Source organism: Heterodontus francisci, chromosome 7 (assembly GCF_036365525.1).
Source record: "Heterodontus francisci isolate sHetFra1 chromosome 7, sHetFra1.hap1, whole genome shotgun sequence".
Classification (NCBI taxonomy): Eukaryota; Metazoa; Chordata; class Chondrichthyes; order Heterodontiformes; family Heterodontidae; genus Heterodontus; species Heterodontus francisci.
Window position 1 is genome coordinate 49,834,735 of NC_090377.1, and position 17,195 is coordinate 49,851,929.

The window sequence follows — 17,195 nt, forward strand, 5'->3', positions numbered from 1 at the left end:
AGGGTGGTTGGAATGTGGAACAAACTGCCTGAAGGGGTGGTGGAGGCAGGAACCCTCAACATTTAAGAAGTATCTAGATGAGCACCTTAAACACCATAGCATGCAAGGCTACGGGCCAAGTGCTAGAAAATGGAATTAGAATAGATAGGCTTGTTGGCCAGCACGGACACAATGGGCTCAGGGGCCTGTTTCTGTGCTGTATAACTCTATGAAGCTTTGAGCTTGAGCTCTGATCATTGGATTCTGCAGTGGATAGATCCACCCTGAGTGTTCTGGTGAGGCATACAAATGCTGCTCACTTTAGGGCATTTTTGTTTCCTTTTTCTCTTGACAAGTGTGACTGTGTGTCCCCGTAGTTGTTGGTTGTTGGGGTCTGTAGCTTTACCAGCTGCAGCCGGGTCTTCTCTGGGTCTTTACTGGAGAGAAAAAGAGAGTGATTACTTCTCCTTTGATGGCTTACAGTTACTGTCTGCTTTCTGGATGACAAAACTCAGTCTCCCCAGAGTTGCACAGCAGTCACATGACATTCCCAAACATCTTTGTGTTTTAATGAGGCCTTCTGGAATGTTCTGAGATTCCAGTCTCTCTCCTCAGGCTGTCCAGTCACACTTGGTAGGGATTAGCTCTTTCAATGTCAATGGGTGGCAGTGGTTGCTGATGACTGTGTTGAGAAAGCCATTTCAGGTAATTTTATCAGAGAGCATCCCATTTGTTCTGGCTAGGTTGCCTCAGTCATGTTGTCTCCGGTCTACTCTGTTACTGTTTCAAATGCAAATTGCCATGGCCATCTTGGCTGCTAGCCTTTCTTTTTTTAAAAGTTATTTGTAACAATTTCCAATAAGAGTCTTAGGCAAGGTTCCAACCAAGGAAATTAATATTTCCTATTTGGCATGTAGGGTGATCATGACACTAAAGATGGAATGCCCCTTTTATGGCAAACAGCAGTAGTCTCCAAACTGATCCCTAGGAGAACAATATTGGTAACAATTGCCCAGTTTGCATAATAGCCTTTGATTACTTCCTGTTTCCTATCCTATGGAAAATAAACAATTCAATTAATAATCTCCTCTCTCTACAATGCCTCTTGAAGGGGAATTGTTTGCATATGTACAAACCATGTTTGAGTAAGCTATTATTTAATTTAAAGTTACTTTCAGAAATTAGAGGATGTTTGGCTAATAAACTATTTTTGGTATAGCATATCTATTATGGATTTATAGCAGAAGTGATTTATTAAAAGTTCAGTTTTATACAGTAACCTATATGAACTGCTAATGTAATTTGCTTCGAGAAGATCAAAGACAAAGACCAAGAGTGTGCCCTTGGGATCTTGACTATTCCTTTCTACCGTTTGTTGAAAGCATCTGATATGACCCTCGATGAAAGGTTTCTGCTAGAACATTCAGGCCCCAACAGCCGTATAAAATTGAAGCTGGTTCTTCGGGTAGGTTAAATATACCAAAGAAACTATCACCTTTTTGGGGCATCCTGCCTTCTGAAATATGGATATATGTTTTTGTGGCATGGACGTGAAAGCTTAAAGGGGCTTTATGAGCTTTCAATGTAAGCTTAATCTAATCTGAGCAAATTTTTATTACAGCATCATTTTGAAACTGTAGAAATCTATTACCAAAATTGACTTAGACTTAGTAACCATCTGTTTTGAATATTCAAGACATTTTACATCTAACACTGTGGAGTTTCTTCAAAGTGATATAATCCTTCAATTAAGGACCCATGTTATAAAATTCTGAATTGGCAAAGTTCCCATTTGAATATTTAATACACTCTCTCTACCTGTGTTCCTGTGTGTGTATTTATTTTAAACAATTAAATGCCTGTATAAAAAATAAAGCACATAAGAATGTAGTATAAGCACATTCAGCTTCCACTTGTGGCTTTGTCAGTCAGAAGTTCCACCCTCATTCATTTGGAATGGCAGCAAAATTCTGATCAGTTTTGTGCTGTGGCATTGGATTGAGATCTCCCAAATAAATTTCATCTGCAATGCTTAGCAGCCATCAAAATAAGGAGACTTTGCTCCCAATGTCGTAGCCGGAGTTGAACTCAAATCATTAATGCAAAAGGATGTAAGCATTTAACCTACTTGGTGCCAAGATCTCCACAATTTACAAAACTCTTACCTGAAGCAAATTGCTTTAAATTTGTGCAGTTGTGAATATTTTTTTTAAATGTGCAGCAAGAACATAAGCTTACATACGAACATAAGAATTTGGAGCAGAAATAGGCCATTCGGCCCCTCTAGCCTGCTCTGTCATTCAATAGGGTCATGGCTGATCTGTTTGTCTCGAATTCCACACTCCCATCTACTCCCCTGATAACCTTCAATTCCCTTGCCTAACAAGAAGCTATCTAACTCTGCCACCACCACCTTCTGAGGCAGAGTTCCAATGCCACACAACCCTCAGAAAAAATTCTCCTCATTTCTGTCCGAAGAGGGCAACCCCTAATTTTAAAACCGTGCCCCCTAATTCTGGACTCGCGCACAAGAGGAAACATACTTTCTACATCCACCTTGTTGAGACCGTTCAGGATCTTATAAACTTCAATCAAGTCTCCCCTTGCTCTTCTAAACTCCCGTGAAAACAAGCCCAGTCTGTCCAACCTTCCCTCATAAGACAGCCCGCTCAGTCCATGCATCAATCTAGTAAACCTCCTTCAACGCATTTCCTTAAATAAGGAGACCAAAACTGCACACAGTATTCGAGACGTGGTCTCACCAATGCCCTGTATAACTGAAGCATAAAATCCTTACTTTTATTTTCAATTCCTCTTGTAATAAGGCATAGCATTCTACTAGCTTTCTTTATTACTTTCTGTACTTGCATACTAACTTTTTGTGACTCCTGCACTAGAACACCTAGGTCCCTCTGCACCTTGGAATTCTGCAGTCGTTTTTTGTTTAATACTCTGCTTTTTTGTTCTTCCTGCCAAAGTGAACAACTTCACATTTTCCCACATTATACTCTACCTGCCAGATTTTTGCCCACTCACTCAACCTATCTTTATCGGTCTGCAATCTCCTTATGTCCTCTTCACAACATACTTTCCTACCTATCTTTGTGTAATCTGCAAACATAGCTACCATGCCATTGCTCCCCTCATCTAAGTCATTGATATAAATTGTAAAAAGTTGAGGTCCAGCACAGACCCCTGTGGGCCTCCACTCATCACATCCTGCCAATCAGAAAAGGACCAATTTATGCATACTCCGTTTTCTGCCAGCCAGCAAGTCTTCTATCCATGCTAATATGTTACCCCCTACACCATGAGCTCCTACTTTGCGCAATAACCTTTTATATGGCACCTTGTCTAATGCTTCTGGAAATCCAGGTACAGTACATCAACGGGCTCCCCTTTATCCACAGCAGATGTCACTCCTTCAAAGAACTCCAACAAATTGGTTAAATGTGATTTCCCTTTCACAAAACCATATTGACTATTCCCGATTACCTTGAGTTTTTCTAAGTGCCCAGCTACAACCTCCTTAATGATCGATTTCTGGTAATTGTCATGAAAGTATGACCTTCTACATTCAGGAGCTGATCATTTTCTACACTCCCTGCCCCCCCCCCCCAAAAGATAATTTGTGCTTTTATCCATTCTTCCAAGAGTGCAAATAAAGTGTACTATATTTTCTGTAATAATTTAGTAATGTAAAATATTTGAAGTTTTTTGATGCAAAATTAATGCTGAAGGGGGTAATCTGGTTTTTACTAAGCAATTGTACAGCCCTTCAGAAAGTCATAAATTGCATAAGATGTACATTGTTTCAATTAAAATGAAATTTTCTCCTTTTGGTATCCTTTTCTCAATGCAGCATTCCTGCCTCGACTACTGTTCACCCGGCAACTGCCCTCTAATATCACAATGAAAGGGTCACTTCATGCATGAGGTTGCTGTTTCGTTTGACCATGGGAATGGCCTGTCACGTCCTCACTTGGAACATTTTCAGCAGGATTAATGGCTCAGCAGTCAGAAGCAGAAATCCTGTATGATACTTTTTCCTGCCCTTAGCCCAGAAAGGGAGCTTGCATTATCCCACTGCTGCCTGGATGAAATTGGCTAACAATGCAGATTAGAGACTGAACCTTACGACTTTCCCAGTCAGTATAATCCCACAACACATGGTGCATTAATTCATGAGCTGTTGGGGTGGTAAGTCAACTGAGGAAAATACATGTTAAATTATTAGGATGATTAGTATTAGAAGTAGCAAGAACTTATGGTTGTGAGTTGCTTGCTGACATTTACTCTTTGTGAAATACACAGATACTCACCATTGAGGAACCAGATCCTGATAGTGTCTACACCGGTCTGAATGCCCTTAAAAAAGGTCCTGTTTCGATGAAGAAAAAGAAAACTGGAAGCAAGCCTAACACTCCATCTTTGTCACCAACATCTTCAAATGTTCCAAAGATGAGTGGTAATAGTGCAGTAGGTGACCCGTTGGAGAAAGGAGAAAGTAATAGGCAGTCTAAACATATTGATGAAATTAAACCAGAACTGCCAGCAACTGCAACACAATCCAGCTCTACAGAAACCTCGAGAAGAGATATGACCAGTGCTACATTCGAATCTTCACTAACCAATTCTATCATTGAACCTCCTGATAAAGACCTGCAACTGAAAAAGTATGGGCTTTTGTGAATATTGTATTTAAATGCTTTGCATGTCTTCATTCTGAAAGTACAGAAATTAAATGCTTATAGATGACAAATTTTGCACCTTGTGATTCAAATCTTTAAATATAACCGAGCAGGCATCTCAGCTGACACTAAGGATCATCATAACTTTGAGATGGCTATATGACAAGAACCATAGAACAATTCTTATCGTTGGCTAAGGTTACCAAGGGCTAAAATGTGCCATTGTGATTAGCACTGAACTATAACACAAATAGTTGACGAGCTTCAAAATTTCTTGCTTGTTATCTCTAAGCTAAAGCTTACTAAGTTTATTTCAACAAACAAGTAGGTGCTAATGTTCCTCCCTGGTCAATGTTTTGTTTCAGGTTTTATTGTTTGAATCTTGGGTAACGGTCAGAAAAATGTTGACATTCTCAGTTAATCTTCTGTCACCTTTATTTGCTTGTGGGTTTGGTTCCAGTCTTACTTTGTGCTTTAAGAATTGTCTGCATTTTCATAAATTTATTTTTTAATTGAAGATCCATTAATATATCTACTTCATAAGTTATCCAAATCTTGTTTGCCCAAAACATGCAAAAAAAGTTCAACATATTCCCAGTTTGTAGCCTAAAGCTAACAGATACTAAATGTAGAAATGATCATTTGAGTGGCATATATAGCTTTAGTCGGAAGACCCATACAGGCCAGTTACAAACAAAAGGAATCAGAGCACGAATTGGACAAGCTAGAAATTAGAAAATAAGTCAACACATAAGATCTCAATATCTAGAAGCTGTCACCTGAGCTGTGTATTTTAGCAACATTTGGATTAATTGATTCATCCACAGGAGTGCCAGTGAAAGCTGTATTGCCTTGAAGTGAAAATAACTCAATTGCATTTTACAATAGAATAATAGGAATATTTAATAAAAAACCTAGTAATTTGTTAGAATTATTTCTAGCCTATTTTAAGTAATTCAATAATCTATTTACAAATCAACGGCCCCAGAACTCCAGTTGTTCTCATGTGTTGCCACAAGCTTGGCAGGAGTTTGCCAGAAAGGGCCATAAACTAGACTAGGAAATGGTACTTTAAGATTAAGATTAGAGATACAGCACTGAAACAGGCCCTTCGGCCCACCGAGTCTGTGCCAAACATCAACCACCCATTTATACTAATCCTACACTAATCCCATATTCCTACCAAACATCCCCACCTGTTCCTATATTTCCCTACCACCTACCTATACTAGTGACAATTTATAATGGCCAATTTACCTATCAACCTGCAAGTCTTTTGGCTTGTGGGAGGAAACCGGAGCACCCGGAGAAAACCCACGCAGACACAGGGAGAACTTGCAAACTGAAAGCACCACATGCCCCAAACAATGCCGTCACTGCAATGGAGGTAGAAATTTCCTCTATTGGGAATTCCTGTGTTCCAGGTCTTCAAATAGATCTAATGTATAGATAACTGAGGGATGCCTGTCAGGCCAGACGTATCTCCCTGACGAGGGTTGAAGATTGGAATTTTTAATAGGACTGCTATAGAGAAACTTTCCTGGGCAACAGTGGATGAGACATCCGCAACTCACCTCCCCCAGGCTGGGCACCTTTTACAATGCCAGGCATGCTAGATGCACTCCTAGAATTGTGGATGCCGACCATTGCCAGCAATGTGGGAACTTTCACCTGACCCTGGGGAGCCTTTCAGAGTCAGTGATTGAGGTTCCTGTCAGACATGATCCTGAGATAATTGTCAAATGATTGGCACATAAATTTTTGGGGTCTAAACCTTTTTCTTGAGTTTATAAATTCTCTAAATACCAAATAGCCAATGTGGATTTCTAAACACAGATTGTGTAAAATTAGAGTAGAATTAGAAAATATAAAGAATCATAGAACATTTCCTTTGAAGTGCTACTGTAGTTTGTTGATTAACTTTAATTGTTATATTTTATAAACATGAACTATTGTAACTGAGAAGATACTAATTTAAGTTAATACAGAAATAAGGTTTCAAACCTCTGAAATCCATTTACAGAAGTGAAGTCAATAAGCAAATCCTTGTCGTCTTTTTTTTCTTCCAGTGGAAAGGCCCTGAATGAGGAATCTCTGGGCAAAATCCAGCTCACAGTGCGTTATTCTACTGCACGTCACAGTCTGATTATAATTGTTCACTGTTGCAGGTAATTCTTCTTATTGGCAATCACTTAAATTTATTGACCTTATATTAAAGCACCAAATAAGGAAAATAAATGACTTCAACTTGCATGCCCTGTCCAGCATATAAGAGTGAGAAAAATTGGAGCAAGGAACCAATTTTACTGAAGAACTGATTTTCCAACAGCTGAATCTGTGGGAGGAAACACTGGTTACAACACTAGCATCCAGTCTCCAGCAAATATTTAAATATGTTGCTTAAAGTTCCCATGCATAAAGCTTATGCTTATGGGTAAGACTCATAAAATGTGGGTGTGTAAAAGATCCTAGGATCTGGCCTGTTCAAGTACCTCTCAAGACCAACAACTTGTATTTATCTGGCACCTTTAATGTAATAAAATGTCCCAAGGCACTTCACAGAAACATTATAAAACAAAGTATGACACCAAGCTACAAAGAGATAGGAGATCAGATGGCCAAAGGCTTGGTCAGAGAGGTTGGTTTTAAAGAGCGGGTTAAAGGAGGCAGAGATGTAGGGAGGGTATTCCAGAGCTTGGGACCTAGGCAACTGAAGGTGTGGCCACCAATAGTGGAGCGATTAAAATCAGGGATGCACAACAGGCCAGAAATGGAGGAGCGCAGATATCTTGGAGGGTTGTGGGACTGGAGATTAGAGAGATAGGGAGGGGTGAGGCCATGGAGGAATTTGAAAACAAAGATGAGAATTTTAAAATCAAGACATTGCTTGTCTGGGAGCCAGTGTAGGTCAGCGAGCATAGTGGTGATGGGGGAACAGGACTTGGTGCAAGTGAAGACACAGGCAGCAGAGTTTTGGATAGCCTCGAGTTTACAGAGAGTAGAAGGTGGGAGACCAGCCAGGAGTGCATTGGAATAGCCAAGTCTAGAGGTAACTAAGGCATTAATGAAGGTATGATTTTTAATCCAGTTAACTGTTCTTTGCATGTATGTTTTTATTCATCGCATTTCATTCCACTTCATGCATTAGTGGGTTTTGCTGGGTAGTCCTCCATTTTAGGATATCCTCCCTATGTCATGCAGGCCCCCACCTACCAAAACTGAAGCACACATTATTTCACCACATGAACATTAAAACTTAAAATTGTGGCTGGGAAGAAAAGAGGGCCTATCACAAGGAATTGCCAAGCTGCTGACTGGAAAGACATTTGCATGCTTGCAGACAGTGTTGGAGCAAGGGACCCAGTCCTTGCTTCCCCAATACACAGAAGAAGTTGTCAGACCAGTTTTAGTCATATGACTAACTCTTAGAAGTTTTTTGAATTTGAACTTGCTGAGAGAAAGAAACTCAAAAAGCTGTTTGCTCCTGAACTGGGAACTCCTCTCTCCTATCTGCTCCCATCTCTTTCTCACGGAATGGAAGACCCATTGAAGACATGTAAACTCTGAGAGAAAAGTCTCCTACGGTGAACAAGGTTTAAGAAGAATACTGAGCCCCAACGAAAAGCAAGACTATTAACAAAAGGTTTACAGTGAGCTCGAAGCACAATAAACAAGAAACTCTTCTGATATTGCCTCAAACCTCTCCATTTTATTTTTCTTCTCTTTTCTGCCCCTATTTGCATGTGCATATCGTGTATACATGTTAGCATGGGGCGAGGCGTGTATCCATAGATGGTAAGCGTATTAGAGTTTAAGTTTGTTTTAATAAGTTTTACTTTTCTTCTTTAAACCTAAGAAAGCCTCTGTATGCTCATTTCTTTGTCTTATAATTGGAAAATGGTGAACAAGGATTCACCTAGGGGGAGCTCAAAATGCAGTGTTTAAAAATTAAACCCTGTTACAATAAGACCAGGTGAAGACCGTAAAAGACCCCTAGACACCTTTCTCACCTGGTCATAACACCTGCCAATACTTTGCCGAAGAGCAAGTGTAGTCTTCAGGTAAAATGGTGTTCGAGGGTGAGGAATAATTGATCCACGACAAACCAATGTGATTCAGTCATCTAAAAGTCAGACGTTGTCCTGATTTTTACATCATCCTTTGATTATATAAAATTTATAATTAAATGGCAAAATGTACACATTTGGGAAATAGTTGTGTGGAGCACAGGATTTTCTTTGCAGTATAGCCTGAGGAGCTGGGAGAGACAAGATAGTGGAAGTACTACCACTGATTAAAGGATTAATTGCAATCTAATCGAAGTGCTTAAAATGATTAAGGGATTCAATAGGGTCGATCCAGAGAAACAATTTCCTTCAGTGAGGTATCCAGAGCCAAGTGGCACAACCTTAAAATTAAAGATAGACCAGTTAGGAGTGAAGTCAAAATGCATTTTTGCTCCCAAAGGCTAACAGAAATCTAAAATTATCTTTCACAAAAGGCTGTAGGTGCTCAGTCAGTTGAAATATTAAAGACCTAAGATTGACAGATTTTTTACAGGGTAAGGATATCCAGGGATATGGATCAAAGGCAGGTTACTGCATTTGAGGTACATATCTGCCATAATCTAATAGAATGGACTTGAGCAGCTGAATGACCTACTTCTGTTCATATGTTTCTACTTGAACGATATTTATTGTACAAGTAGAGGTTTCTCTATGCAAGAAGTCAATTGTCAGCACATTACGGGGTTTGAAGCCTTGCAAAGGTTGGCTTTTATGGTTTTAATGAAATTGCTAAGTCCTTATTTCCAAGGATGCACTGAAGATAATCAGAATTGTGCATTTTATTTAGTATCATGAATGGTTTTGATATTTATACTGCAGAAGCCTGATATCCTGTTCCAATGATGGGGCGGATCCATATGTACGACTCTACCTTCTTCCTGACAAAAGCTGGTCAGGCCGCAGAAGAACGCAAGTCAAGAAGAAGACTGTAGATCCACAATATGATGAAAAGTAAGTGGGTTGAATAACATACAGGCACACATATATTTTGTACCTGCTTTAAAAACTGTGGAATAAAGCAGAAAGTGCTGGAAACAGCGGGTCTGGCAGCATCTGTGGCAAGAGAAGCAGAGTTAACATTTCATTTCAGTGACCTTTCATCAGAACTGTGGAATTAGGCTGGCCAGCACATGAGTGGTATGAGCTTTTATTCTCTGTGATTGACAGTAAACATTGAATATCTCTAAACTTTGAATCACTTAAAATTTAGTTTGGATTTATGACTAACTGTACAATCAACTTGCATTTGGGGCATGCAAGGCTGTATCGATTAGCTTTTAAAAGGCTGCTAGGTTGTGTTTGCCATGAGACTCCCAATTTTCCATCCTGTCCTATTCATCTACCGATCAAATACATCACTAGATTAGAAGTATGAAAAATGTATGATATTCCTAGAAAATACTGATGGTTTAATACAGACTGATGTGATTTTTATTTTAAAAAATCAAAATTGCAGTGTCATTTTCACCTCTTTCAGATTTGAATTTTCAGTTTCAGTCAAGGAAATTCCTAAACGAAAATTAGATATTGCTGTAAAAAATAACCGGTCATTTGGATCCCATGAGAGGAAAGAACTTGGAAAGGTAAGTGATTTCTAGTTAGCAGAATTGTGCAAAATATGATTTAATGTAGTCCTCAGCATGACATGAACAGCTGTTCACAGCTAAGAACATATATATGGTTTGGAAACAGCAAAATTTTATCACTGAGTTTGCATCAACTGCAAATGCAATTTAGTTAACCAATTGATCAGTGAAATTAGAATAAATGTGTTTTGTGCATAATTTTTGTTTTTATCATGTGACTTAAATCAGATTTGACATAGCAAAAGACAAATATGATTTTTGCTAGCAACTAGGATATAATTGACTTTTTGATAAAACCCAGTGCTACCAAATTGTACAAGAAATTTGAGAATGAGATATTGAAAATTTCAATTTTTGTAGCTATTGACATCTTCCTCTTCTATCAAGAAAGTAGTAGCTCATATTGTATGGTTCGACAGATGCTAGTAGCCCCCAGGAACCCCACCCAGATGGTTATTTTTCATTTTGTGAGTGATTGTTGGCAGACAATTTGAATGGGGGGGGGGGGGGGGAAGGTGCAGGGGAGCCTAATGTTTCTGCCCTCTTGCATTTATTGGCAGGTGACACTGGATAGCCAACAGGAGTTAGAACCCAAGCTGTTTTTTCCCCCCCTTCCCTGCTCCAAGGACAGATGAATTGTAGCACCCCACTCATGCACAGGCAAAGATCTGGATCAGACCAGAGACCTTACTGACCTGTATCATGCAGCAGCACACTAGGCATTTAGCCACTAGAGTATTGGAGCAGCCCTTGTTATTTGTCAATTGACCTATTTTTTAATTGTTTCAACTTTATTGCAGGAATATTCATGCTCACATTCTTCTTTCCAAAATAATCTCTGTAATTAAATGTATCTAGCACATTACGGGTGATCACTGCTGAGTCTCTAAAAGGAACAGATTTTGAGTATGGATATGAAGCAGTATTGCACTGATCACATTTAAAGAACTGTGGATTACCATCGTCTGATTTATTAAATTTTAAACTTTTCTTTTATTGAAGGTATTGATTGACATTCCAAATGATAACTTAACTCCAGGTTTTACAGAATGGTAAGGTGTATTCCTTCTTTGCATCTAAATATTAAAGTCATTAACAGGATTTTTTTTAAATTGACTATACACACACCTAGCATTTAAAAGCAGAACTGTAGAATAGTTAATCCAAATAGAATACAAGATAATTTCCAGATTCCTCGCCATGTGTTCCTTCAAGGATCTTTGCAGAAAGTCGAAGATTATTTTCCCCCCACGGTGACCTATCTCCCATCCCCCCACCTAAGAGTGCAAACTAATATATTCCCAAATATATATAGTGGGGTTCCATAGGGTCAGTGTTGGGACCCCTGCTTTTCTTGATATATATTAATGACCAAAGCTTGGGTGTGACTTGGGTGTATGGGGTATAATTTCAAAATTTAAAACTTGGAAGTATTGTGAACTGAGGATAGCGATAAACGTCAAGACGATAAAGACAGGCTAGTGGAATGGACGGAGAGGTGGCAAATGAAATTTAATACAGAAAAGTGTGAAGTGATTCATTTAGCAGGAAGAATCAGGAGAGGCAATAGTGAAATAGAGGGTTCAATTCTAAAGGGCAGCAGGAGCAGAGGGACCTGGGGGTATATGTGCACAAATCATTGAAGGTGGCAGGACAGGTTGAGAAAGCAGTTGATAAAGCATATGGGAGCCTGGGCTTTATAAATAGCGGCATAGAGTACAAAAACTAGGAAGTTATGATAAACCTGTATAAGACACTAGTTCGGCCTGGAGTATTATGTCCAGTTCTGGGCACTACACTTTAGGTAGGATGTTAAGGCATTAGAGAGGGTGCAGAAAAGATTCACAAGAATAGTTCTGGGAATGAGGAACTTCAGTTACTTGGATAGGTTGGAGAAGAGAAGATTTGATAGAGGTGTCCAAAATCATGAGGGATCACAACAGGGGCGAAACTGCTCCATTAGCTGAAGGATCCAGAAGCAGAGGACACTGACTTAAGGTGATTGGCAAAAGAAGCAACAGCAACATGAGAAAAAACTTTTTTATGCAGTGAGTGTTCAGGATCTGGAATGTACTACCTGAGTATGGTGGAGCTAGGTTCAAATCGAGGCCTTCAAGTGAACTGAATAATGATCTGAAGAGAAAAAAAATTGCAGTGCTATGGGGAAAGGTGGGGGAGTGGGACCAGGTGAGTTGCTGTTGCAGGGAGCTGGCATGGACATGACTGGCCGCCTTCTGTGCTGTAACCATTCTATGAAATCTTTGCTCTTTGCTTTTTTTTGGCTGCCTTATGGAAAATATACAAGAACAATCCAAGTATCTGTCTCCCTGTGTAACCTACAGAAGGGGTTGGAAACAGTAGGATAAGATTTTAAAAATACTTTTTTTCTTTAGGAGTAAGGATTTGAATAGTCTGTTTTCTCATTAAATATGATTCATTTTAATGTAAATTGCTGAATACATCCTTTATATAAGGCTGCATTTGGTGTCAATTCAGCCACTAGGTGGCGCAGTACTGGCAGATGCAGAAACGCAGCCTCATCGACAAAGGTCACAGTCTGCGCGTCTCAATCAGCTGCCAGTAATAAAGATAGCGCTGCTACATCTGATATCATTACGTGGTGACGTTGACACGTACATGTGCAGACCTATACTGGCAAGCTGGCAAATGTTCCAGACGCACTGATGACGTTGGCGATGACTCTGTGCATGCTCTGTGTTGGTAGAAGACGCTTTATATAAACATACTTTTAATCCTAGTTGCACTCTGATAAAGAGCTCTTGTCCTACAACAAATGGAAAATGCATAATTGTTTTTAATGTGATGTCAAATAGCTGTATCTTGGAGTTCTTTTGTCAAGAGTGGCTGATATACAAAACTGTCCTGATTCATCCACATTTTTTTTTTAAAGAATCAACTGAGTTCCTTTGGTGCCATTGACTATAGTCAAACACAATCAATTGGTAGCAGTGCATTCTTGCTTGGAAATATTAATCCATAAATTTGCAGACTGATTGGGAAGTAAATGAATTTATCGTGCTCTTTCTCTAGCAGGTGACCCATTTCAGCTTTAACACAAGTGGCATAATGGCCCCACATTTTAGTTTACATTTTATCTGTTTGATTTTCTGGAATTGACACTTACGAATTCCTGTCCATTACACCAGGAAATTTGGACTGTTTTCTCAGTCTCATTGATTAGGTTGCAAAAAACATATTCTGATGACATTTACAGCCATTCTAGACTGATTTCCATTATTTAAGATATAATTCTGTTCTTCCCAAGTCTTATTGCTTCTGCTGAGCTATCTTATTTCTAAATTAACTGTAGCTTGAATGGTGGTCTGTAACTTTACTTTGCCTTTTGCAATAGAAAAGCAAACATAAGAACAGAAATAGGCCAGTCAGGGGTTCAAGCCTGTTCATTCAATTAGATCACGTCTCTTAATTCAATTTACCTGCGTTGGTTCCAGGAAATTTTGAAGTAACCTAGCCAGGATGGATAGGTGAGGGTGATGTGGGGGAGGAAAGAAGAAAGTTCCAGATTTCCACTACCCTTTTTGCATCCCCCATGGTCTCCAGTGTAGTATATAATTAAAGGCAAATTGGTAATATTGCGGCACAGAATTTCATACACTGCCTGCATAAAACTGGCTGCTTACTGAAACGGTCCTTTTGCTGTGAACACTTACAATGACTGTGCTTTTAGCAAACAGCTTCCTGATTAATAAAGTATATGCAGTCTTTCAGATGATTTATCAATAGAAAATATTGTATTTCCTCAATACCTTACTGATATTTTCCTTTTGTCACCTTCATAGGTATGTACTGACCAATGATGGATTGCCAAGAAAAGCAACAAAAAACTTTTAATGCTGTTATCCAGAGGCTCATTTGAAGAAACTTGTATATTTTCATGTAAAATCACTGACTAATCTTTGTTAATCATCTTTTGATGGAAAAGGTCCACATTTAAAGAGACAGAACTGCATGTCCACCTAAAATTAAGTGCCCAAATTACAGTGTCAATTCTTACATTAAGCCAAATGCTGTAATCCTGGCTGATGGTGATGAATTTTACAAACTAATCTGAATATAGCAGAATAGCTAAAGCCTATTTGCTGATACAGGATTACTTAGAAACAGTAGGTCACTCATCGATTGAGCACATTTCCCCCATTCAGTTAGATTATTGCTAATCTGTACCTTAACTCCATTTACTTGCCTTTGTTCCATCGACCTTGACAATCTGACATATTTTTATTAGATACCTCTAACTTTCAATTCACTCAGCATCCACAGCTTTATGAAGGAGAGAATTCTGCATTTCCGCTTTTTGTGGAGTAAGTGCTTCCAGATTTCAGTACTGAATGATCGAGCTCTAACTTTATTATGCATCCTTGTTCTGGATTCTTCCACTATAGGGAAGTTTTTTCCCATATGTACACCATCAGATAATTTTTCTTTTTAAGCACCTCAATTAGGTCACCACTTAACCTTCCAAATTAGATAAACGAAAGTTTATAGAAGCTCTCCTGAATTTAGCCCTTTAAGCCTCAGTATTTTCCTGTTGAATCGGTGCTGTACTCCCAAGTCCAATCTATCATTTGAGGTGCAGTGCCAAAAACTGAATGCAGTACTTAAGATGGGGTCCAACCAAGGCGCTAGAACTGAAGCATAACTTCCTCCCTTTATCTAATTGAGATTTTACAAACAAAATGATTTGACAGGGATAAAGGGATGTGGACCAAAGGCAGATAAGTGAAGTTGCAGTACAGAAAAGCTATGACTTAACTGAAAAGGGGGGGGGGGGGGGGGAAGGAAGGAAAAGAGAGAGAAAAGGGACTCAAGGGGCTGAATGGCCTGTTACTCGGTTATATTCCATCCCATCTGAAATCAAGGCCAATATTCCATTAGCCTTTTCTGTACCAGTGAAGAAGTTTTAGGAATGTGCACATGGACACAATCACTTTTTTTCCTTCTAGTTTCCCATCTCACCATTAAAGGAAATATTTTGATTTGTCCTTCTAAGCCTGCAAAATTGTACATTTTGGGAGAAGATTGAGAAACTTCATAGCTTAGTTACATGTGCCATATTGAATCTCACCTTGGCTTTCATGCTTAGTTAGACTGAGTTCATTAGTATTCTCCAGATTAGCGTTCAGTTCAGTACGACTCAACTGTTTCCTGTGTCAGCTGTGGCTCAGTTGGTAGCATTGTCACCTCTAAACCACAAGGTTCTGGGTTCAAGTTGCACTCCAGGGCTTGAGCACAAAAATTAAGGCTGACGCTCCAGTGCAGTACTGAATGAGTGTTGCACTCAGAGGTGCTGTCTTTCAGATGAGATATTAAACCAAGGCCCCATCTGCCTGCTTGGGTGGATGTAAAAGATTCTATAGCACTATTTCAAAGAAGAGTAGGGGAATTATCACTGGTGTCCTGCCCAATATTTATCCCTCAAATCAACATCACATTGAGAGTTGCTGTGCACAAATTGGCTGCCACAGTTCTTACATGAGAAGTGATTACAACCACTTCAAGAGCAAAGCGCTCGAGACGTATGGTTGTGAAAGCTCAGTCCTAATGTCAGCTTGAAATATATATTCCAGACACAAGGTTGTTTAAAATCCACATACAAACTGAATTTATCAATGTACATTTCCCTCATTCTATTTAACTTTTGCTTTTAAGTATAGTCAGTTTATTTTTATGCACATCTTTTAGCTAAAAGGCTAACTTCGTATGAGGTACTTTTGATAATGGAACTGGAGAATAATCTGGGATCAAAGTGAGTCATATCAGTGATTCACATTATTATTGAAAAATCCTTTTCAAAAAAGAGATTGCAACATTTAATTGTAAGAACCAGCCAAATATTGCCAGTTAACACTTATATTAAGGAAACAGGTCTATTTTATCAACAAATGTTTATATTTGTAAATGTCATGTGGTATTGGTTATTGAGTACAATGCTTTAGGAAAATGCTCATGAACAGAGCATAGCTACTGAACTATGATTTGCTATTTATTAGCTGTAAATAAACTGATTTCATATGAACCATGTTTACTTGGTCTAGTGTCATGACAATTTTTTTTTACATTTGTTCATGGTATGTGGCTGTCACTGACTAGGACAGCATTTATTGCCGATCCTAATTGCCCTTGCGAAGGAATAGTAGCAAAGTCAGGTCTTAGTTTTTAACAATATCATTGATTACATTTCAGTGAATAATCTGACAACCTAAATAGCAAAAAGATGACCTGAGCCATTTGGTGCTGGGCATAGGACATATCAAATTCCATGTTGCGAAATTAGCATTGTAACCCAGCCAAATTTTCTACAGCTAATACAGCTTCAGCAACTGTGAAGCAATTTTAACCTACCCACCCTTGGAAATCCTGCATCAGTAAATATCGGGACCTATAGTTCAGCAAGAGATGGTAAACTTTGCTCTTGTATTTCTTTCATTTGGGGACAGTTTTCACTAACTATCTCCAAGAAAAGATTCAGCAGGCAAGATACATTGAGTGAAGTTTCATTTATGCAGAGATACTTCTTTTTATGGTAGGAACATATGAGATCATCTTATAACCGAAGATGTTAATGGTTTCTTTACCTCACATTAAACAACAATCTTAAAGCAAGTACTGCTTGATGACTACTTCTGCAGAAGTTTGAATTATGCATTTCCTACAGTTGAATGACAAAATCTATCTACAGCAGTGGAATAACAGACACAGCACTCAAAGTTCTATTATTACCCAAGGAAGTGCTGTTTCAATTCCACTATACTTCTGGGGATTTTCTAGAGTCTTTCAGACTGAATATTGCCCTTTTTTGTTAAAGTCTAGTTTTAATTACTAGCCACATA

General features: G+C 38.8%; 2 protein-coding genes across 13 annotated transcripts in view; one reads left to right on the forward strand and one right to left on the reverse strand.

Moving 5' to 3' along the window:
- The window catches only part of LOC137371967 (extended synaptotagmin-3-like), a 145,886-nt gene extending 129,500 nt beyond the window's left edge, over window positions 1–16,386 (forward strand). Inside the window, exons 17-23 of the mRNA XM_068035144.1 lie at window positions 1,295–1,444; window positions 4,294–4,655; window positions 6,740–6,838; window positions 9,557–9,688; window positions 10,215–10,320; window positions 11,326–11,375; window positions 14,145–16,386. Coding sequence (XP_067891245.1) covers window positions 1,295–1,444; window positions 4,294–4,655; window positions 6,740–6,838; window positions 9,557–9,688; window positions 10,215–10,320; window positions 11,326–11,375; window positions 14,145–14,196 — 951 coding nt within the window. The 3' untranslated portion in view covers window positions 14,197–16,386. The remainder of the gene's footprint in view (window positions 1–1,294; window positions 1,445–4,293; window positions 4,656–6,739; window positions 6,839–9,556; window positions 9,689–10,214; window positions 10,321–11,325; window positions 11,376–14,144) is intronic.
- The window catches only part of cep70 (centrosomal protein 70), a 65,386-nt gene continuing 59,530 nt past the window's right edge, over window positions 11,340–17,195 (reverse strand). For all 12 annotated transcript variants that reach the window (XM_068035158.1, XM_068035148.1, XM_068035147.1 and 9 more), the window contains one exon: window positions 11,340–13,108. In XM_068035158.1, the coding sequence (XP_067891259.1) occupies window positions 12,894–13,108 (215 nt within the window). In that variant the 3' untranslated portion in view covers window positions 11,340–12,893. The remainder of the gene's footprint in view (window positions 13,109–17,195) is intronic.